Source organism: Ptychodera flava, chromosome 7 (genome assembly GCF_041260155.1).
Source record: "Ptychodera flava strain L36383 chromosome 7, AS_Pfla_20210202, whole genome shotgun sequence".
NCBI classification, from domain to species: Eukaryota; Metazoa; Hemichordata; class Enteropneusta; family Ptychoderidae; genus Ptychodera; species Ptychodera flava.
In genome coordinates, this window is record NC_091934.1 from 28,565,296 (window position 1) to 28,588,987 (window position 23,692).

General features: G+C 38.1%; 2 protein-coding genes across 3 annotated transcripts in view; both read left to right on the forward strand.

Annotated features, from left to right (window-relative positions):
* LOC139137201 (sialate:O-sulfotransferase 1-like) overlaps positions 1–23,692 on the forward strand; it is a 36,282-nt gene that overhangs the window by 5,239 nt on the left and 7,351 nt on the right. The window lies entirely within an intron of this gene.
* Positions 1,138–17,319, forward strand: LOC139137200 (sialate:O-sulfotransferase 1-like). Of its 2 annotated transcripts, XM_070705183.1 has the most exons (6): positions 1,138–1,296; positions 4,341–4,456; positions 11,088–11,292; positions 12,694–12,897; positions 13,880–14,101; positions 16,239–17,319. In XM_070705183.1, exons 3-6 carry the CDS (start codon positions 11,133–11,135, stop codon positions 16,664–16,666), a joined length of 1,014 nt encoding a protein of 337 aa, XP_070561284.1. In that variant the 5' UTR covers positions 1,138–1,296; positions 4,341–4,456; positions 11,088–11,132; the 3' UTR covers positions 16,667–17,319. The 2 variants fall into 2 exon arrangements, with proteins under 2 accessions (XP_070561284.1, XP_070561283.1); XM_070705182.1 differs by lacking the exon at positions 1,138–1,296 and having other exon boundaries at positions 4,270–4,456.

Here is a 23,692-nt window from a genome sequence, read left to right on the forward strand (position 1 = left end):
TTATTTTCTATTTACTATTTATTTTCAAAGGCCGACACAACTTACGCGACGTCCACCGATCGGCCCGTCGCGATGTGTCTTGAAACAGCGGCCACTTTGATTTTGACATGCCCCTGTACCCCAATTTGTTTTCGTTTGTGACGTAGAGCATAACACTACTGAATGACGACCATTTGTCGATGTCGGGGCACCAAAAAAAAATCACCCATTCTTTGAAGCAATCGCCATATAAAAAAAATGTTTCATGTGAATACTCACAATCGTCTCGTTATTAATTCGACCATTTATTTCGGCGGTGTTAATTTCCTATTAAATTCGATCCGACGATATACACTCATAATCATTTTTGTGCTCGAAATCATAGGTTTTTACGGTGATATTCAGATCCCGTACACATTGACAACGCTGGGTTTTTACCTGCAATTTGACAATTAAGTGAACAACTGAAGTGTGTCCAGCACATGTCCAATTTTCAGTCTTGAGACAGGAAGCTGAACAAGCGTACGGTCCGACAAACAAAACTGGCATGAAATGGCTGTGCATGTGGCTTCGAAACCTGCGTCTACGGATTAGTAACGTACCCTTGCTTGCTTTGGCGCAATAGGCAATCAAACGCATCAGATGATAGACGCAGCATAGTGATAAAATCTAGCGTAAGATTATCAAAGGATAAATACATGACACAATGAAGAAAAAGAAATATTTAAACTTGACAAAAAGAGAAAAAAGAAATATTTACAAAACCATTGCCAAGGTAAGACCATGTAGGTAAAAGCCAAGACACCCTTGGTTGGTATAGTACAAATCTCTATAGGCAATATTGTAGTCAAAGGTATGAAAATAAATAAACAATAGGGTGCCGAATACAAGACTCCCATACCTGCCCCACCCTTGGGACTGACATTTGGCACCCATGATTTTCAACTAGCGCCACACATACATACCAACGGCACGCCCTACAACTTGAACATGCGCATTTTACAACCCATACACAGTGCTCGTGGAATGTTAAAAGGTTTTTGTATTATAAACAGAAGAAATGACACTATTACGTAACACCACCTTTCTCTATTGTCTACGATTGTATGCCTTATTAATGAGTCCTGCGGCTGTCGTCAGACCGCTTTCCCATGGTGCACTCTTCATGTAAAGTCTATAAGCGGTTTACCTCAAATCATAGATAGTTCTGGGAGTAAAGTCAGGAAATAGTGGTCAAAGCGGAATCCGACGGCCAGAGAAGACACTTTTCAGGCCCAAGGATCGAGTCACCTCGATTCCAGTACCAACACTAAACAGGTAAGAGAACGTACTTACATGTAATTGTACTTTTGGGTTCCAGACGAATCGCTTTGGCCATTGATACGCCATGGAGACATTATAGTACTATTGTGACGTCATTTATGATCTCTCCCTCCCCTCCCGTCTACCTATGCAAGTGTAAAAAAACCGCTCCACATGTTTTATCATGGAGGTAAAAAAACATGGTTTTATGGAGTCGATAATCCTCAATGCGGGACTCGTGTTCCTAGACGGTAACAGAAAGTCCAATAATTCCATTCCGAACAGATCTTCATACGAAATAGTCAACGGAAAACGTTAAACTGCCCTAGGCCTAGTAGGACGACAGATGCCTACCCCATGGTGTAGTACTAGTATACATAGAAGGCCCCGTCTCTCTATGTATACTACACTGGTAACTCCAGGCACCTGTGGCCTTGACACGGTAACATACAGCTCTACCCTACATACAACCTTTCTGCCAACCATCACGAGCAACATTGAAGGTTAATGACCCTGGGCTAATGGGCACAGAAAGTGTTTTGCATAACAATACCTAGCTAGAGACTGATAGAAAAACACAAACCTCAACCATAGGGGATAGCCTATGTGTCCGTCCCCAGGGGTGGTTAGGTCACAGTCCCTCCTTGGTGGAGGGACTGTGGTTAGGTGTTTTGTTGTATTGCTAATAAAGGTTTATTCTACCAAACTTTGGTGTTTTGGTCTTGCACTGCCCTTGACAATCTTGCGTAAACGTTTTATCAGCATGCTGCATCTATTATCTGACCAGTTTGATTGCCTAATTCGCCAAAGCAAGCGGGTGGTAATTTAGTCTATTATCTGATGAGTTTGAGTGCCTAAATTTGCCAAAGTAAGCAAGGGTAAATTACTAATCTGTGGACGCTGTCACCAGATTATCATCGGATTAACTTTGACAAAGCCAACAACGAGCGCACCAGCAAGGTATAAATGAAGATACCTTGCTGGTGCACTAGTTGTCGACTTGGTCAAAGTCTTGTAACGACGTGCGCGCAACAACCGCGAATGGTTCATGTCTAGATATTTTTCACATTCTCTATACCCCAGCCAATATTGGTAATTATATCATACCAGTATATTGATGGTGCAAATATATGCGATCTGATTTGTCGAGACGCGAAAAGAACCGTGGTATATTGGCGATATTGACTTTATTGACTTTCAATGGTGATAACTTGCTCCATGCCTTGACGTGTCATCAGTTACGAATTCTACTGGCTTTCAAGACTAAAGACGCAATATTACCAGCGTTGTTCCTGTTCTGAGTGTCTGATATTGAACACGGCAGGAATACCCGTTAAGAAATGGACATCAACATTGAGTTGTGACCGCGAACCCGAAATAAATGTCGACAAATCAAAACATCGAAACGGCTAGACTGAGAGAGAGAGAGAGAGAGAGAGAGAGAGAGAGAGAAGAGAGAGAGAGAGAGAGAGAGAGAGGAGAGAGAGAGAGAGAGAGAGAGAGAGAGAGAGAGAGAGAGAGAGATTTTACGCTTCCACGAACCGATCATGTTCTTTCGGAAATCGCCGTCAGGTTGCGCTATTTACGCCGTACGATTACGAAAATGTACGGATACTTTCCTGAAATTTGACTGACATTAAAACATGTAGAACACAGCAAAAGAGTTAAATTCTTCTGATGTTGGTTTCGCAAGTTTGCAACTTTGAATACTCACAGGAAAATGGTCGCCATGGTCTCTCAGATTGGTGAAATATTCTTCATTATCGGGTTTCTTACGATAGGTGATGTCAATTAAAATTATTTGATCGACGTAGATAATGCACTACACGTCTCGATCATATTACCTGCCTGCCACAAGTTACTATTTATTTTCTATTTACTATTTATTTTCAAAGGCCGACACAACTTACGCGACGTCCACCGATCGGCCCGTCGCGATGTGTCTTGAAACAGCGGCCACTTTGATTTTGACATGCCCCTGTACCCAATTTGTTTTCGTTTGTGACGTAGAGCATAACACTACTGAATGACGACCATTTGTCGATGTCGGGGCACCAAAAAAAAATCACCCATTCTTTGAAGCAATCGCCATATAAAAAAAATGTTTCATGTGAATACTCACAATCGTCTCGTTATTAATTCGACCATTTATTTCGGCGGTGTTAATTTCCTATTAAATTCGATCCGACGATATACACTCATAATCATTTTTGTGCTCGAAATCATAGGTTTTTACGGTGATATTCAGATCCCGTACACATTGACAACGCTGGGTTTTTACCTGCAATTTGACAATTAAGTGAACAACTGAAGTGTGTCCAGCACATGTCCAATTTTCAGTCTTGAGACAGGAAGCTGAACAAGCGTACGGTCCGACAAACAAAACTGGCATGAAATGGCTGTGCATGTGGCTTCGAAACCTGCGTCTACGGATTAGTAACGTACCCTTGCTTGCTTTGGCGCAATAGGCAATCAAACGCATCAGATGATAGACGCAGCATAGTGATAAAATCTAGCGTAAGATTATCAAAGGATAAATACATGACACAATGAAGAAAAAGAAATATTTAAACTTGACAAAAAGAGAAAAAAGGAAATATTTACAAAACCATTGCCAAGGTAAGACCATGTAGGTAAAAGCCAAGACACCCTTGGTTGGTATAGTACAAATCTCTATAGGCAATATTGTAGTCAATATTGTAGTCAAAGGTATGAAAATAAATAAACAATAGGGTGCCGAATACAAGACATCCCATACCTGCCCCACCCCTTGGGACTGACATTTGGCACCCATGATTTTCAACTAGCGCCACACATACATACCAACGGCACGCCCTACAACTTGAACATGCGCATTTTACAACCCATACACAGTGCTCGTGGAATGTTAAAAGGTTTTTGTATTATAAACAGAAGAAATGACACTATTACGTAACACCACCTTTCTCTATTGTCTACGATTGTATGCCTTATTAATGAGTCCTGCGGCTGTCGTCAGACCGCTTTCCCGTGGTGCACTCTTCATGTAAAGTCTATAAGCGGTTTACCTCAAATCATAGATAGTTCTGGGAGTAAAGTCAGAAAATAGTGGTCAAAGCGGAATCCGACGGCCAGAGAAGACACTTTTCAGGCCCAAGGATCGAGTCACCTCGATTCCAGTACCAACACTAAACAGGTAAGAGAACGTACTTACATGTAATTGTACTTTTTGGTTCCAGACGAATCGCTTTGGCCATTGATACGCCATGGAGACATTATAGTACTATTGTGACGTCATTTATGATCTCTCTCTCCCCTCCCGTCTACCTATGCAAGTGTAAAAAACCGCTCCACATGTTTTATCATGGAGGTAAAAAAACATGGTTTTATGGAGTCGATAATCCTCAATGCGGGACTCATGTTCCGAGACGGTAACAGAAAGTCCAATAATTCCATTCCGAACAGATCTTCATACGAAATAGTCAACGGAAAACGTTAAACTGCCCTAGGCCTAGTAGGACGACAGATGCCTACCCCATGGTGTAGTACTAGTATACATAGAAGGCCCCGTCTCTCTATGTATACTACACTGGTAACTCCAGGCACCTGTGGCCTTGACACGGTAACATTCAGCCCTGCCAACCATCACGAGCAACATTGAAGGTTAATGACCCTGGGCTAATGGGCACAGAAAGTGTTTTGAATAACAATACCTAGCTAGAGACTGATAGAAAAACACAAACCTCAACCTGTGACACCTAGTGTCATATCTCGATCATTTTTCTGGTGTCAGTGTGATTCTCATTCCATTCTCACAGATCAAAACAAATGTCTACCACGCAAGAATTTCAGAGTGCTGTTGAAAGCCAGTTGTCTGTTTTATCGTCGGAATTGAAAGAACACGCAGAACACACCAAAGTGAGTCAATACCGCAACCGACACCACTGAGTTTCTCCAACCTTCACATCCAGAACTGTCACAGCCTACTTTTTTTCTGGCGGCCATAACTGCAATGCCAAACAGTGGCTTAATTTCTCACGTACGCCGAATTTTGAATTTTGCGGTTTGGATCAGAAACGAATACATGTATTGGCATCGTTTCCTGTATACGTCCGCGACAGGGCGCTAGGGTGGTTTTGTTCATTATCAGCCGACGATGAAAACGATTTTTCAAATACTAAGGGGATTTTTATTTAAGAATGCATACAAACGAACCCAAACTGGATTGTGAAACGCTGTTTGTCAGCCATCAAACAAACACAACATCAATCCGTTGATGACTTCGCTCACAAGCTACTTTCAAAATTCGACGCATGCGGTATGTGAACATTTGCCCTTCTCAATCCCTGGTTCTCGCATTAGCAAATGTGTCAACAGCCCATTAACAGTTTGTCATTCTTTTGTTTTCCATTGAATATGTTATCAAGGAAATATATTTATATTAGATAAATCTGATAATTGAGTGGGGGCTTCTCGGTCGACGTCACAGTCACCTGTGGTCGGTATATTCATGGATGTAAAAAATAGTCTATTTTTTACATCCATGATATATTCCGCTTGGCGTCTATGCTCAATAGACGTGTGTACATATGCCTTTTCAGGCATATGTACACACGTCTATGGGAGCATAGACGCCCTGGATAGACGCCAAGCGGAATAGACCGACCACAGGTGACTGCGGTCTACTTCTGGAATTCAGTAGTTTCATGGTAAAATCCCTCTGAGCTAGAACAAGCTATCGCGGCAGCCAAGCGTTTTGAACATACGTTTTACGTTCCACCTTGCACACATACATAATCTACACATGCCTACAACATGTGCCATCTCCGCTGACAAGTATACGAACTGGACTCGACTCTCTATACATATCGAGAAAAGACAATTACGCGAGGGCACACTCAACGCGGCAACAGGGGAAGTTATCTCCAAATTACCCCTATCAAAATAGGTTTAGGAATACGAAGTCGGAATTAGATCGTAGCAACTCATATTGTACATATTGTAACATTCATGGACAACCTATCAAAATTCTGTAATAGCAGGGGACATGGTATATCTCAATGAAGAAAAAAACCCAGCGGAGTCAGGGGTCGACACAATGACGGCTCTGTTTCACATGTGGTGATCTAAATTACATCGCAGCTCAGTGTCCTTACGTCAGCCATGGATGTAAAAAATAGATCTATTTTTTACATCCATGCGTCAGCAAAAACTACAACCTTCCCGTTCAATGTCAATAAACGCGATTGAACACCATATATCTTTTAATGATGAAGGGGAAATCTTCATCGATAATGTGATCGAGACCAGTATCTTCAACACCGCCGTGTATTCATTTATAGATACGGGCGCGGAAATTTCGTGTTGTTCATAAATATAGTTACGAAAGATTCATCGCCTGAAATTCACTTAAAGCCGCACTTTTCAATCCCAGGTTCTCGCATTAGTGGCGTTCTCCTCCCAGTCAAACATTTGGCCAGTACGATGTTTGATTTCTATAACATTGATTACACAAACTGATCTCAACCTTTTGTCACATTTTGCTAATCCTGCAAACAGAGTTTATGCAAGCTTTTGATTGACGGTCGGTTCAAATCGCCAACGGTCATTGATTCCCCACCACAAACACTCAAATTTCCTAAAAAATTGTCTTCCAGTCGCGTTAGACTTTGAATATAACCACAGAGTTCGATTGGCAGCAACTTCGCGCTGACCGCTTGGCAGTCTGTCTGTGTTTTTGCGGCCGGGGAAACTAAAAAGTGGCATTTTCTGGAGCGTGTGCCCGCGTGTTGCCTGTTTGGTGTCCACTTACACAATGAACGCTGCCATAGCTTTGCGTCCTTTTAAAGGGAGGCTCTGCCTTTAAAATCACCCTTGTAACGATGTGCGCGCAACAACCGTGGATGGTTCATGTCTAGATATTTTTCACATTATCTATACCCAAGCCAATATTGGTAATCATATCATACCAGTATATTGATGGTGCAAATACAGCGATCTGATTTGTCGAGACGCGAAAAGAACCGTGGTATATTGGCGATATACCACGGCTGGCATGCGCGCCAGCTCTCAGCTTGAGGAAATTCCTTTTATGACGTTCCACGCCAGAATTTCAATATACTGTTATGATATAATAGCAATAAATCACACCCAGCGATGGTATACCACGAGATTTTGACCAGTTCACGACATATATGCACGAGCTATCGCTCGTGCATATATGTCGTGAACTGGTCAAAATGTCGTGGTATACCATCGCTGAGTGTGCTTTATTGCTTAAATATCAGGCATATTTTAAATCACTCATCACTGGGCACAGAATTCCAAATCTTCGTAGAACGACATTTTTAAAGTCTCTGACCTGACATAGGGCAACTTTCAAAATTATAAAATCCGTCACGGTCCCTCCACGGAGGAACCGTTAATCCATATTCTGCATGGAACGTGTTTTAATCTGATGAAGTTAATTCTATTCCGGGAAGTTCTCATATCAGACAGGTACCTGGAAGCGTTTCCATCCACACACCTGAAAGAAAAAAAAATTGCTAAAAGCGATTAATTCTTTGTCTTTTTGACATAAGGTTAAGTAAATAAAGTCGAGTGCCTATGAGACGAATCATATCATGGATGTATCAAAACAGATACGGCAGCTAAAGAGAACCCACGATTTCCTGGAATATCCAGACATTTTTGTTGCTTCCCCAAACAGTGAACTGTATGTGCCACACGAAATCTTGATTTTTTTTTCTATATTTTCAACGTTGAAGCCATCATTTGGACCGTAAATGCCGTATGTTGCCTCCTTGTGAGTGCTAAAAAATGGTGAACCTCTAAAACCAACGGACACTTGACCTTCACTTAATTCCTGTTGTTACGTAAATAGCTTCTTTGTGAGATGTTGACTGGCCAGAACGTTATGAATAAACCGGAGAGATCATCTATTGTGTTGGTGAATTGCAGACAAAAAGAAGTCGAACAATGAGAACAGCAGCCATGCATAATCTGCACCTCTGCACGGCCACTCCACCGTGACCTCTGATGGTGCCCGTTTGTAATTTTACCCCAAGCGTATAAGCATTTTCAGGAGGGGACGTGTCTTGAAAGATTTTTGAAGTATCAAAATCAAAGCAGACACCATTGGGAAAATAACATGTCATTAACCTTATGAGCGCCAAAGTCAATACCTGTCGCTTTATAAAATTTACCACATTCAATTTTTTTTCAGATTTTTGCGAATATTTTGATGAAAAACCGTAGCTAATGAAATGTGATATATATATTGGTCTAAAATTATCATAAGATAGGAATTTCAAAGTGTCAATCTTAATGTTTGAATACAGTACATTTTGAATGAGCTGTGAATGTATTTCACACTTTCTATGCTTAACCAGATGTCCTGAACTGTTGTACAGAAATGGATGTCAATCATTAATATCAAAGAGGAAAAAGCAGTGAATCAAAAACTTTGATGGGTTTTAAGACTTGCCAACCATCATATTAAATCTCCTGAGGAGCCATAGAGAGCTTTTTCAGCCAAATCTGATGTGTCTGAGAGGACCTTTCCTTGTAACATTGAAACCATAAAAGCACAGCTAAACATGACAAAAACTGCCTTTTTTAACTGTTATTTTGTTCATGAAAAAGCATCTTTCCAAAGAAAACCTGTGACAGAAAGGAAAATAATTGCATCAATGAGAAGGAAAGATATCTTGTCATTTTTCTATCTCTAAAATAAGTCACTGTATCAAATATATATTGTGAAATATTTGTGCATGTTGCTTTCTCATACTGAATTCTCATAGAGAGAACAGAAAAGTATCAGGAATTTGTCATCTTTTTCATATGAAATGCAGATTTCATAATGGTACACTTTCACTAAGCAAACATCAAGATATCTCTGATTTATTAAAGTATGGCGCCCGAAGGGCGCGCCGAAAAATATGAAACATCCTGATATCTCTGATATATATGCCTTGTATATTAAAGTCATGCACCTGAAGGGCATGCTGAAAATGTCTGATATATTAAAGTAATGAGCTTGAAGAGCGCGCTGAAAAATATTGAACATACAGATATCTCTGATGTATGTATGCTTGATATGTTAAAATTTTGGCGTGCTGAAAAATATGACTGATTATTAAAGTTACGCGCCCGAAGGGCGCGCCGAAAAATACAACTGAATGATGAAATTTGTGGCTGACACTAGCATTTTAGGTAATGATGAGCCTGTGTCAAAACTCCAAAACACACTGATCCCCTCTATTGGGCATTTCAAAAACATGGTGACCCCCCTATCACCAAAGTCAAAAATAGGGTGACCCCCCCATGAATCCACCGCCCCCCCTGGCTGAAGAAACTGACCAGTCCCTTATGTCAGATTGTGGATGAAATAGTTTTGAAACCAACCAAAGAGGTCATGTATACTTTGACCTTTAGAAGAAGTATTTTACAGTAACAATGCCATTGCATTCAGCCAAATACGTAAGAGTACTGCATGTTTTGTGACTGCGTTAATTCAATGATCCCTTTGAATAGGGGTCTGTCTTTGCACCTCTTAGGTACATGTATTTAAATAATCATGACGAAGGCAGACCCTTTGCTAGTTTGTAGTGAAGGGTAATTCAGAAAATCAAAATGCAATGCATTGTGGTGCTCGTCAATTTTATAACCATATACTTTTCAATATTTTCGACAAATTTTTCAATTTTTTCCAGCTCATGGAAGTGTTCTTAGAATTTAGCATGGATATTTATTTGCAGCTCAATTTTGTGTTTGGGAAGATATGTAGATCAAAATTAAGTTGTGGTGTCATTTTCTTGAAACTTTGCACAAATATTCTTGGAAGTTGTGCAAGTGCAAAAATGAAATAAAAAATGGGGGTCACCACGCTTGTTTCCATGGAAACGGACGTTAAAATGGCGTCGTTAGAAATAAATAAAAATGATATAATTCACTTAAACTAAAGAAAGCAATCATAAAACGCTTAGCAAATGAGTTAATTTTAATAAATACCAAGACTTAAGATCCATATCTATCGAATGTATAGTTTTCATGATGTTTGTGAAGAAATTTTAACATAAATATCGATTACAAAATGACGATATCGAAATTATATCACTACATAATTTTCGAACTTTCTTCCTGTCGCTTTGAATGGTGTCATTTTGACCAAACTTGGCGAATAAACTCCTGAAATAATACCATTTAGTTTACACTTTTAATAAAAGGGTGTCACCACGCTACTTTTTACAATATCTCCAGGTGAATGGGTAATTTGCGCCATATAAATGGGAGAGAAATGTTAATTTTTCGCTCATATTGAATAAAAACCAGCTTCCTAGGGGGTCAAAATATGACAAGGTTATAGGTCACATGTATTTCGAAGACACTGGGTCAAAAATTAGGTAAAAGCACAATTTCAACAATGACAGGTGATGTTAAATACATGCGCTACAAAATAACCAATTTGCGGCAGGCTGGAGTTAAATCTGCGCAGAAACGTTCTAAAGCGTGTGCGCGTCCGAATTCGTCGTCCTTCACCTTAAGAGCCTTCCCGTCACCCTTGCTTTAATGTTTGATTTGCAGATGCAAAGCGACATTTTAAAAATACAGTTTTGGTCAAAGCACTTTCGATTTTAGGTGATGACTAACTGATATAGTCAATATGTACTATCTTCGCCAATAAGTGTCACTTTAACAGAATCACTGGTCCTATTTTCGATTCTGTATAAAAAGTTGTGAAGCCTAGATGTTGATAGCAACCTTGGTCACTTTTGTGCCTTCGTTGTATGATTGACTGTGTGTTTTTCTCAATTTGCTTAACACAGGAATTTTTGCAGACGTGGAAAGCTGTCAAACGATAAAAATTCAAAATGCAGATGAAATTACAAGGGACTGTAATCTGCAGCATTATCTTTACAAGCTGTCTGATGATGTTTGTCTATAAAATGTCACCATTGGCAACGACCACCACGACGAGCGAACCTGCAGTGACCATTCAAAGTTTAGATAACCAGGCGGACACGACAACAGGTAATTCTATCCAAATGTGCTCACCGACACATTCATAACACATCGGCTTACTTTCACAAGAATGGGAAATTCAATAAAAGAATTTTAGCTGCTGTCTTGGCTCGGTTCTGCTATTTTTGTACCACCGCATGCCTCCCAAAGGTTATTTCAAGTTGGCTAGAGAGGTGAACGCTTTTACATCTAGGGTGGGTAATCAAAAAGACACCCTACGCATAATCAAAATATATGCTTGCCTTATATCATCGAAGCTCAGTCTTTAGTATAAAAGAAAAAACACTTCACTTCTGCTGAACAGAAACTATTGCCTGGCAAGATGTATCAACATGGAGTGTGTGGATTGAATATTAATTTGGAGCATTACGATAAGGTTGACCTCGATTACAATTTAACGTCTATGCCCTAAAAGTTAGGTCTCGACAGCAACTGTCGTGCATTGATCTATCGGTCCGTAAACTTTCTAAGCTGGCCTGGTTACAGTTATTACGTTAATAAAGAGCTAGAATGATACATCATTACTTGCAGGTGAAATGTTGACGATGCAACCAACCACAAATGAAATTTGCTTAATAAATACCGGAATAAAATTTTACTGTTAGACAAGCTCACAGTTTCTATGTCGACACTGGAATTTCGACAAAACTTGTCTGGTCTGGTGCTTGAATGGAATCATTAGTGGCGGGCGAATGTAGACTCCATGGTCGCCAATAATTAAAGCAAGCTTCGTAACTTAAGATTAATCATACAAGCAAATATTTTCACAAACAGCCATCACGGTAAAATTTAAAAAAAATGATTTTATGTCTATTGTGTCGGTAGGTGAGAGGAGGTTCATTCAAGTACAAATTTTCGTTTGTTTTAGTATGTTTCACAAAGCAGAACGAGATTACGCAACCGATAGCGAACAAATAAGGGCAGAATGATCCAGAATTGGATGCATTTATTAATGTGTCCATTGAGATATCGTCATTTTTGTGTTTATCACTCAGGCGCTTCAAATAAAATTCTTTGTTTGCCGTCCGTATCCTGGTAGGTTTTCAGAGAAAATATGAAGAAAACAACCACAATATTAACACTATTACGATTGAAAATATTATTTTTCCAAATTAAACCAAATAAGTTGAAAACTGAGCACATGTTAATACACTTGTGTTTTTTGTCTGCGTTAGTTTTTTTCCCTAGCTAGCTGGTAGATTTTTCAAAAATCAAAGGACGGCAAACACAGAATTTTCTTTAAATGGCCTTATACCCAACAACACGTGATTATTTTTGTTCACTGAATGGATGTCTGTCTGCTTGACAAAGCGCCACTACGAAGAAAAAGTACCACGAGAGACATTTTGTAGAGTCAAAGACACCACTCACCAGTCTCAATCTCCTTTTCATTTATACATTTTCTCTTAGAAATCGTTGACGTACAAGCTGAAGTTTTATACGTTGAACCTGAGTCAAAGTGCTCCCTTCGTTTGGCCCCGAAAGGGGCATTCCCAATTACAGCACTAGCGTGTCCACCGGGTGTGGGATGTGCATGGCTTCGACATTTGATAGAACAGGCAACAGGCTTCTACACTGGTTCAGAGTATAAAGACCTAACGAAAGCCATTAAAGGTATGACAACAAATGCCACACACACACACACACATATATATATATATATATATATATATATATATATATATATATATATATATATATATATATATATATGTGTGTGTGTGTGTGTGTGTGTGTGTGTGTGTGTGTGTGTGTGTGTGTGTGTTTTTGTGTGTGTATACAAGTATATATATATAAATACCAGAAAGAAATCTAATATACTCTGGAACATGTTTATTTCTGCACCATTATCGATGTGATAACCCCCTCACACATTATAATATAGTAAATATAGCAATTTAATCAAATTACACACACACACATATACAGATATTATATATACATTTATATACATACATACATACATACATACATACATACATACATACATACATACATACATACATACATACATACATACATACATACATACATACATACATACATACATACATACATACATACATACATACATACATACATACATACATACATACATACATACATACATACATACATACATACATACATACATACATACATAATGATTTTTATTCATGTTTTTGGATATAACTTAATGTACGTGCGTTTAAGTAAGGTGTGCATTATGTACTTTTTCGCTCGTTGCATGTGACATAGCCTGCTTTAAGGGCCAGTAATGCCTATTTTTGAAGATTTTTTCACTGTTTTTCTTTTATTCTATTTCCAAGGCATGTTTATATACTTAGTATTCAGCTTGTCAACTCAGCTTGTACATGTGTAGACTGTATTGTTATTGTTGACAAGTGAATTCTGATCCTTACCAGAATTCAAATGTAAACAATAACACTGCATTTTGCACATATGTTGACAAGCCAAATAGTGGGTGTTGAAACATTCTTTGGGGAGTTGAGTAAAAACGTGCAGTGGACACACTAGATAAAAATAATGCAAAAATCATCAAAAGTTAGCATTACTGGCCCTCTAAATTTTCCAATATTATCATTTTCTCTGTCAGGACATCTTGGAGAACTTGAAATATGGTCCGATGGTACAACCCTGGTGGTGCAGACCCCTCGGGCCGAATTTCGAGCACCAGCCGGGATACGGGAGAAATTCAAAGCTGTGATTTTATTACTTCGCAATCCAAATGACCTGGCAATTGCGGTCCGTAATAAAGCGAAGGGTAACACTCTGACGGAATCGGAAGTGTTCAACAGCACTCTGCTATCCAATGACAGTAAGGATGATTCATACGTCTTGCTTACACAATGTACACACGGCAAATTCTAATGAGTCCAGAGATATGTGATCAGTGGTACTCCAATGCAACTGACAATTTCCTTTTGAATGAAAGAATGTCAATTTTAATGGCAAAATATCATAATACATGTTCTAATAGATTTGTAGGGTATCTCGTCGAATGGTGTGTGAACATCCACTAGAATTCGATCAATATACACTTAAAATTAACAAGTAGAAGGACGAAACATAAAATTGTTTTAAAACTCACAGTATAAAAGCAAAGGAAATAAACAACATGTTATAAAAACTCATCATAAAAAACCACGAAATTTACGAACAAAAAGACGAAAAGGTGAGTTTTCCGTTTATTTTTAAAACCGTCCAATGTTTGAACTGTTCGAATATAAAAATATGTAATGGCAGAGAATTTCATAAGCGAGGTGCACAAATTGGGAAAGCCCAATAAAAAAAATAATACATTGTGTTTCTAATTGGCTGATACTAAATTTGCAACACTGGAATGAGAGCGAAGTGTTCGCCGAGTACATAAAGGTTATTGCATATTTTAGTAAGAGATGGACACCTGATTGACACCCATATTTATTGCTTGTCCCCTTTGTTGATTGACAGCATTTTCAACTGTTGCCACAGTTTAAAAAACAAAAGTTGCCTCGATTTACCGAAACATGCAATAACCTTTATTCCGAGAACCAGCTCATTGAAATGTACAAGCGAAATAGAAAAAACAGACATCAATGACAAAGACAATAAAAAACTACCTACAAACAAAGCACCTGGATAATACAATACAGTCAAGCCTCTAAACACAAGTAAAACCCTATGAAATAATCAGACAAAGCTGAGCAGACTAAAGTGTTCGTACCTCTGTTCAATCTAGAAATAAAAACCAGCCCGAACTGCACGCTGTTTACTGTCAAAGGTCAAAATGCGATTACGTACAAGTTATGTCGCATGTACATAACTTGTCGTATACAACGTGATGTTTCTTGCTTGCACCGGCAACCCTCGAATCAAACTCTCACTAAGAAGATCATAGAGCTTGATTCCGCATGGTTGATCCATTCTGCCGAGTGCAACAGTGACTACGAATTCAATGCATATTGAGTTCGAACACATCGTTGTCTCCGTTTTACAGTTCTCGGGTCACAAGAATTGAAACAATCGGGACGTAGATGTAATGGGAAGACTCCATGTTGTCATATTTAGGTTGTTTTACCGGGACAAACGTGTCATGTCAGTTTTTACTTGTTAGCCGACAAGATTACAAGTCTCTCTGAACATCTCAGAATTATGACAAACGCTAACCTTGACCAAACTTCTGACCGCTGACATTCACTCTACATGTTGAACAGTGGGCATTGCTATTATTCATTATTGATTGACACACACATTTTTTGATAGTCCCCTATGCTGATTGACAGCATTTTCAACTGTAACCACAGTTTCCCCAAAAAGTTGCCTTAATTTACTGAAACATGCAATTTTCACCAACCGTCGCAGCAAAGACCCCTGCACAAACACATAATCGATGCTGTTACTCTCAGTGCAAAATACGATGAGGACTCAAATTTATTTATGATCATTTAAAGGCAGAGCGCGTCTCGAAAGCAGACTGAAGCTTTTGCTTCAACTTTCCTCAGTGAAACCTTAATCCTCTCTCACCAAATCAAGAAAAAAAGGGAGGGATCACAATGCAAAGTATGGATCCAGAGAAACGAATTACTAAACACTTCAGTACCGATACTTGAAAAATCAAAATGGCCACCATCCCTCTGTGAACTCTATGGGAGATAAAATAATATTTTCGGTATTCGAAAAAAATAAAACGGTGAATATGTTTCTTACTCCAAGAGTTTTAGAATGAGCCCTAAAAAGTGATAAATCAGAAGTGAATTGTAAAAATTGAGAATTGGAATATCTGTCCCGAAGGCACTTTCTACCTTAATAATGAACATTGTTGCTTATTCCATTGTTTCGGTATTAGAAATTATGTTTCCACGCATCTTGTATATTGTACATGCTTTTTACGGTCATCACATTTTCGGATATGACGTGTTCCGGGCTTCTTTACTAGCGTAGCTTTACTCTCTTCTGTCTTTTATTTCTTACAGAGTGGATTCAGGAAGTAAGATGGCGGGGGAGCTTGTATGAGAAATTTGTCAACTCATGGTTTGGTTTGAATGTGCCGATACTCGTCATTCATTATGAAAATGTTCGAGAAGATCCCATCAGAGAGGTGACACGTGCAGTCAAGTTCCTTAATCTAACAGTTGACGAAAACAGAATAGCTTGTGCCAAGGAGAGTGTAGAAGGATACTATCATCACGACTACTCGGACAAGACAAAAATATACGAGCAAGTTTTATCGCCAGAGATGAAAACGTGGGCAACGAAGGTTATGCGAAGGGTGTCTGACATCCTGGTCAGCCACGGACAAGACCCTGTTCCCTGGGGAAAGTTGCCACCTCAAACATTACCACCCCCTGAAAGTGGGGGACAACAAGAAGACAAAGCGGATTCACAGGACAAAGCAACGTGATGCCTAGTGTATTTGAGTTACATCCATTGTTGTTTACTTCGAATTGACGTGTTGCAAATTCGCTATCCACATGCCCTTGCCATCAGTAGTCCAACAACATAGATGAAAACTGGCATTAGGATTACGAAACAAAGCTCTCATATTGTTTTTGAATGAAAAGCTGAAATTTAAACTTGAAGGAATATGAACAGCGCAAATTTAAAATAATTATGATAATTGAAGAGAACTTGCTTTATTCTTCGTTTTTTTTTAATTTTTATATGTCAGCAAAAATACATTTTCGAGCGAATGTATGTATTTTTGTAATCAAGGGTCATCGCAATGTTTTCTACCCTTGTCTTTGCTTGTGTTGACACGATATTGGAACTAATTTGGGATAATCGGATGGTGAAATAAGGTCGGTTTAATCTGGAAATGTAAGCTCATCTGTTTTTTCTTTTTAAGTTATATATACTTGTTTCTTCTGAGCAATTTGTAATATTGGAACATTCAGCTATACGGCACCCAGTTTTGATGAATTTGAAAAATATGAAGATCCAATTATCCCAAATTATTCCTATCGTGTTTGTAGTAGCCACGACATATTAATGCCAAGGAACTTTTAGCAGAAAATTGTTCTTCAGAAGAATTAAACTCGTTGATAACAATGATAATAGTCCGGTAACTGTTGTTGTTTATTGTATGGCAATTACCCTTATAACGCACATACTTCTACTATCTTGTCAGGGAATGTTGAAACCACCCCCTCGGCGAAAACTAGCACACCGGTGGTACTATTTAATATTTTATGTTAGTTGCTTGTGTTGGGCATTTTTATAGTGCTTATATGGCTATCAGTGAACAATCGCCAGAAACGTTTCTATTGTTTTAATGAATTATATATATTAAGGCGAACACTTGGCTAATTCGGCGGAGGGGCACCCTGGAGAGATCAAATTACGAAGCACACAGTGCCGTTCATATATATGTACTGTATACATTATGCTAACACTGAACCGTCGGGACTCATTGCACAAAGCGAGGATAAAAAGGCTCGTACGCAAAACAAGCTTTAATATTCATCCTCATATTTCAATTGGCAATTCTCGTGTCCCTGTGAGTAAACTAGCCTGATAGCGTTGAGGGATTTAGCCCTGCCGCACATGCTTCACTTCGATGCGTTGGGCTTGATGTAAAAGTCGGATTGTGTGCGGATGCTGAGTGTTATACTGTATTAAGACCACTTTCTATTCCTCGTTAATTCAGGGTTCTGTAAATTACAAACAATTTCACAACTGAAGGTTTCAATTGCAAATATATCATAAATTGCTGCATATCGCTTACGCCGTATACGCGTACGCTTATTGATGAAAGAAAAGATCGTTAGGCCAGAGAAAAAAATCTTGTTCATCGGATTTTTGGACCCAGGAGCGGCGAGCGAAATGTTTTAAAAAATTTTCTTAGGCCAAAAGTAACCGCGGTCCATCGGACTCTTTTGCCGAGATGCAGACAAGGCAAAATAATCTTTTTCCCTTTTAGGCTAACCAGAAATATCTCAGACAAGATACACTGATACTAGTTATTGAATTCAACACTGTATTTCTCAACAATAACACAGCGAATTACAGTCGGTGTTTGCACAACATATTCTGAGTATTTCAACATGCTCTCATAATAAAACTGATATGCATGGCTAATCACTGAAATCCAGAAGTATGAATTTGCCGAAATAAAAAAACATTCCAAATCGGGCAAAGTAGAAGCGGCGATTCCGATGAACAATTTATTTATTTCGTTCTGGCCTTACGTAATAAGCAGTTCCGTAATCTTTACATAATGTGGGTAAGGTCATTCAATCGTTGACAGTAGTCTCGCTTTAGCTGTCCATGATTCAATCCATTGGTATAGTCTTGGTTTCCCAACAGCATACAGGCAACGGGAACATCCCGGGTTGGCAGGGTGTGCTGCTATGGTCTCGCAAGAACTTTTTTGGCTTTTGTTTTATTTAAATAATTTTGTCTTTGATATTCCTGATAAAAAAAATTTACTAGCAAACTTGGATATCTTGGTCCTAGTACTTGTTTTGTAAAGAATTTCTTCTTCATTGTGTCATATATTTGTCCTATGATAACTGTAAGCTAAAATAAGTCACATTATTAGGATATTCTGATGTAAGCGAATATTTTTTGTCGTTCCCTTTCTTGGGCAACTGAAAAATAACAGCAAATACATCATAAGCATTAATGAGGTGATAATTATGGTGGCATCGAAGTCGCGAACGAAATTTTCGTAGTCATTCAAGGATATGCAGACTGAGGACAAAACTGACCGTGGAAACTTATATTTGTTATGCTTCTTAGCCGGGAATACATCAGAAAACAAAAGTGCAGCTATTGTACGTAATCCATGTAGCGTGGCAGTTGCAGAGAGAAATCGTCGATTTACCAGAAATCAGACATCAATGGCTTATTGGAATAGCTGTTTTAAATTTGATAAAGGTATGGATGTATGAGTGGCAGGAAGACCTAACGTTTGAAACGATTAGAACTAATTTGGGATAAATGGATTTTCATATTTTTTAAATTTCTCGAAAGTGTTAGGGGCCAGATAGTTGAATGTTGCAATAATACAAATAAAAACAAGTGTGTAATGTAAAAAGAAAAGCAGATGAGATAACATTTGTAGATTAAATCTGCATTACCTCACCATCCAATTATCCCAAATTAGGTCAAATCGTGTTCGTTTGTAAACATTTTGCCCATCGTCCTCTGACCGCCTATTTTCAACCTCAAAAAGTTAGTGACAACGATGGCGACTACATTCACAGTCACAGTCCATTATTCGACAATTAGTACTTTGTGAACGTTAGTGATCATGTCCGTTAACTTTATCGATACCTTGAAGTCAGAAATCTGATTCAAATCTGTTCAAATCTGAAAGAAAATTACATTTTTATGTGACTTTTAGGATGATGTCGTCATGTTGGCCTCAAACGTACGATAAGTTTTGTTAGACATTTTTTTTTATCTTTTATTGTAAAATATCATCGCAACTGACGGGGGAAATCCCCATATACAACAAATCTGCTCTTTACATTAATCTATTGATTCTCTCAAAAGCATACAGTATGTCAACTTTTAAGTGCATCTCTTTAAGAAGATTGTATCTTACATTGAATTCGTTTTTGAAAACAGTCTCGATAGGTACATTTAAATTTGCAATCCAGTATTTATGGATACTCCATTTTCCAACTAAAATTAAAAATTGTACAGATTTTCTATGTGTGTCAGTAACGGTACTTACATTACACTCTGTGAAAATAATATTTGATGGTGATATTTCAATTTCTTTCCCTACAAATCTTTTAATAACGTTTTTTGCTTTGGTCCAGCATCTTACAGCAATTGAACAATTTAAAAATCTATGTTCCAAGGAATCTATTTCTTGGCAAACTGAACACAGCATTGTATCTTTTATCTTCCAAAAATATAAATATTTGTTACATGGGAGTAGACGGTGCAAAAGCTTCCATTGGAACTCTCTCAGTTTAAGTTCATTTGTAATATCATACACATTTTTCCAAATAAGGTTGATTTCTGATTCTCTAGGAGTTACATTTAAATTGTGAAACCATTTCAAAAGCTGGTACATAGGGGGTTCTGTACGCTTTCGTATGAGAATGGAATACAGTGTCTTACATGTCAATTTGTTCAGGGGAATTTTAATATCATTTTCATTGCCAAACACCTTGTTAAAAGTATAAAAAAAGTTGACATAAGGCCTGCGCTGAAAACTGACCACAAGGCTGTATATTTTGAAATAGTCCTAAGAAAAACGACAGAGGAGCTGGCACCTGGAAGTTCAATAATTACTTGCTCAATAAGGAAGATTACGTAAGCAGTATGCGAAATATTATTAGATCATGTAAAATCAATTACGCAAATATTAGTGCAAAAGTCAAATGGGATTTGACGAAAAAAGACATAAAGGAGTTTACAACTGTCTATCTCATAACGCTACAAAAAACAGTAATCGTACTATACTGGAATTAGAAAAGCAGTTGTGTTCAGCAGAAAAGCGTTATGATTTATGAACCATCAGATATCAATATTGAGGTTTACAGTACAATTAAAAAACGTCTGGAAGATTTGTACTCCATGCTGGCCGAAGGTGCACAAATTCGCTCTAAAGCGCGTTGGGTGGAAAAGGGCGAGAGAAGTACAAAGTATTTTTAAGTTTAGAAAAAAGTAACGCAACGAAGAAAGAGATGAAATCACTTTGCACAAGTGATGGTACGCGCGTGTTTGATACAGAAGAAATTTTACGGGGTCAGAAGAAGTTTTACAGTGACTTATATAAGGCTAAAGATAAAGATGTTTCATTAATGGATTTTCTTGGTAAAACGCCCTTCCCCAACTCTCGGACGACCAGAATAGTATTTGTGAAGGCGAATTATCAGAAAATGAGTGTCTTGCAGCCCTCAATAGCATGGCAGTAAACAAATCTCCAGGCTCAGATGGTTTAACTGTTGAATTTTACCGTTGTTTTTGGCATGAAATTTGTGATTTGTTAGTCGCTTCTTTAAACGAAGCCTACAGAAGTGGTGTCATGTCAGTCTCTCAGAAACGAGGTGTGCTGACTCTCCTTTATAAAAAGGGTTCAGAAGATGATTTGAATAACTGGCGTCCAATTTCCCTTCTCAACACAGACTATAAAATAGCTACCAAGGCCCTGTCCAATCGATTAAACTTGTTCTTCCATCTTTAATCCACAGAGATCAAACAGGCTATTTAAAGGGACGTTTTATAGGCGAGAATATTAGACTGATTGCTGATATCTTTCACTATTCGAAAAAACACAATAAAAATGGTGCTACAATTTTTGTTGATTATGAAAAGGCTTTTGATAGCGTCAATTGGAATTATATTAATGAAGTTTTACTTGCCATGAATTTTGGGCAATCCTTTCGTCAGTGGGTGAAAACACTTTACAATGACATCCAGAGCTGTATTCTGTACAAAGGTTGGTGCTCTGATTACTTTAATCTTCAAAGAGGTGTCAGGCAGGGCTGTTCTTTGTCAGCCCTGTTATTTGTATTCGCGATCGAAATATTGGCATGTAAAATTAGGTATGACAAAAGCATCAAAGGTTTTAAATTACCTGGTCCAAACAACACAATACGTGAAGCAAAGATTTCATTATTAGCAGATGACACAACTATTTTTGTTGAAGATATTGCCTCTGTTGAATCAGTTCTTACAGTTATGGAAAACTTTCACAAATGTAGCGGGTTAAAGCTGAATAAGAAGAAAACGACAGGGGTTCTGTTGGGCAAGTTTAGACACAAGGTTGTGAAAGTTGGTAACATTAAATGGACTACAAACCCTGTGAAAACACTGGGTGTATATTTTGGTTATGATGATATACTGTGCAAGAAATTAAATTGGGAAGAAAAAGTGAAATCACTCGAAAACTTGTTAAATTCTTGGGGAAGGCGCCACCTTACAATTTATGGGCGTATTGTTATTTCAAAATCTCTTGCTGTATCAAAGATAATGTACCTTGCTTCTGTAATTGGTATACCAGAAGATATCTGTCAGAAAGTCCAAAGTCTTATTGACATCTTTGTCAAACGAAAAAGAAAAATTTCAAACAAAGTGCTTGAAAGAGGTTACAAATGTGGAGGTACCAAACATATCAATGTAAAATGTCAAGTGCAAGCACTGCAGGCTATGTGGGTGAAAAGATTAGTGGAAAGTAAAGACACGACATGGACAGCGTTACCATGGTCGTACTTTTATCTTGATAATAACACAAATTTATTACAGCAACACTCTCTATGGCGTGTTGTCCCAAACTGCATTGTAGCTGCTTTACCAGTTTTCTATATTAATGTTTTGAACGCTTGGTATGATGTGAATCACAGTGTGGACCATGTAGATCGTCACTTCTTAATTGGCTGGTCTAGGAAATATTGTTGTTTTTACTCCATGGTTTCTACAGATGATAATTTTGAGGTTTCTGCCAACGTACGATAAGTTTTGTTAGACATCTCTGGTGCTATTCTGCAATTTCTCAGGGATATAGTCATGAAAGGAGTTTTACATCATTAACATTTTCAATGTTCATTCAGTGATCCTTTCACAGCGATCCTAATAACATTTTATATAAGTTATAGTTTGTTACATTAAAAAGACGTGTTTTTGATTCATATTGATCATTGCCACTGAGGGCAGCATGTATCACTGAAATCTCATTGGTATTTTTTGTAGAGAACACCTAATGCATAATATGCCCCGCCGTTTGCCTCCGAGTTTAATTTACAGTGAATTTCAAAATAGCTTGGAATTCCAACGTGCTTGGGTGATAAGAAAAACGATTCTGGCGATTGAAAATGACGCCACCTGCATTAAACATTATTATTAACGTTCTCCTTCGATGAATTTTGCAACAATTTAACCCAATATGGAGTTACTCATGTTTTGGTTGGTAGGGTGTTTCACTGATTTTGAAAGACACGCGAGATGGATACCCAGCCCATATAGACAGTAGAGAAACTCTCTACTGTCTATGCCCAGCCCCACCCTACCAAAAATCATTGAACGCTTCTGACAGTCGGCAAGTATCAATCAATTGTTTGAATACAAAGAGCGATCTTGACATTAACATAGTAGTATACACTAACTTTATTCGATAACACTTAATAATTCCCGGAGGAATTTAAAATGGTTACATAACGGAAATAAGATTTACTCACAAATTAAAAAGGGAGGATGAGCTAGCAAAGTAGACAATGGAGAAACGGAGACTTAGCGGAGTTTCTGTCTTGTAAAAAGACCATTTTTTAATAAACCGAGCTATTTTGATAATATTATGTACAATCAATTATGAAATATTTCTCTTCTTCTATTTGATTTAGACAGGTAGGACACGTTTTTTCTACAGGAGTTCTTGTGTGTCTGCCTGTCTCTATTTTTAAAATGTGTGATCCCAATCTAAATTTACTCAGTATGTTTCTTAATAATAATAATAACAATTTTGTAGATT

Coding starts and splice junctions, on each gene's coding strand:
- LOC139137200 (XM_070705183.1), top strand. CDS start 11,133: ATGCAGATGAAATTACAAGGGACTGTAATCTGCAGCATTATCTTTACA. Junction 12,898..13,879: donor CCTAACGAAAGCCATTAAAG/GTATGACAACAA, acceptor TTTCTCTGTCAG/GACATCTTGGAGAACTTGAA. Junction 14,102..16,238: donor CACTCTGCTATCCAATGACA/GTAAGGATGATT, acceptor TATTTCTTACAG/AGTGGATTCAGGAAGTAAGA.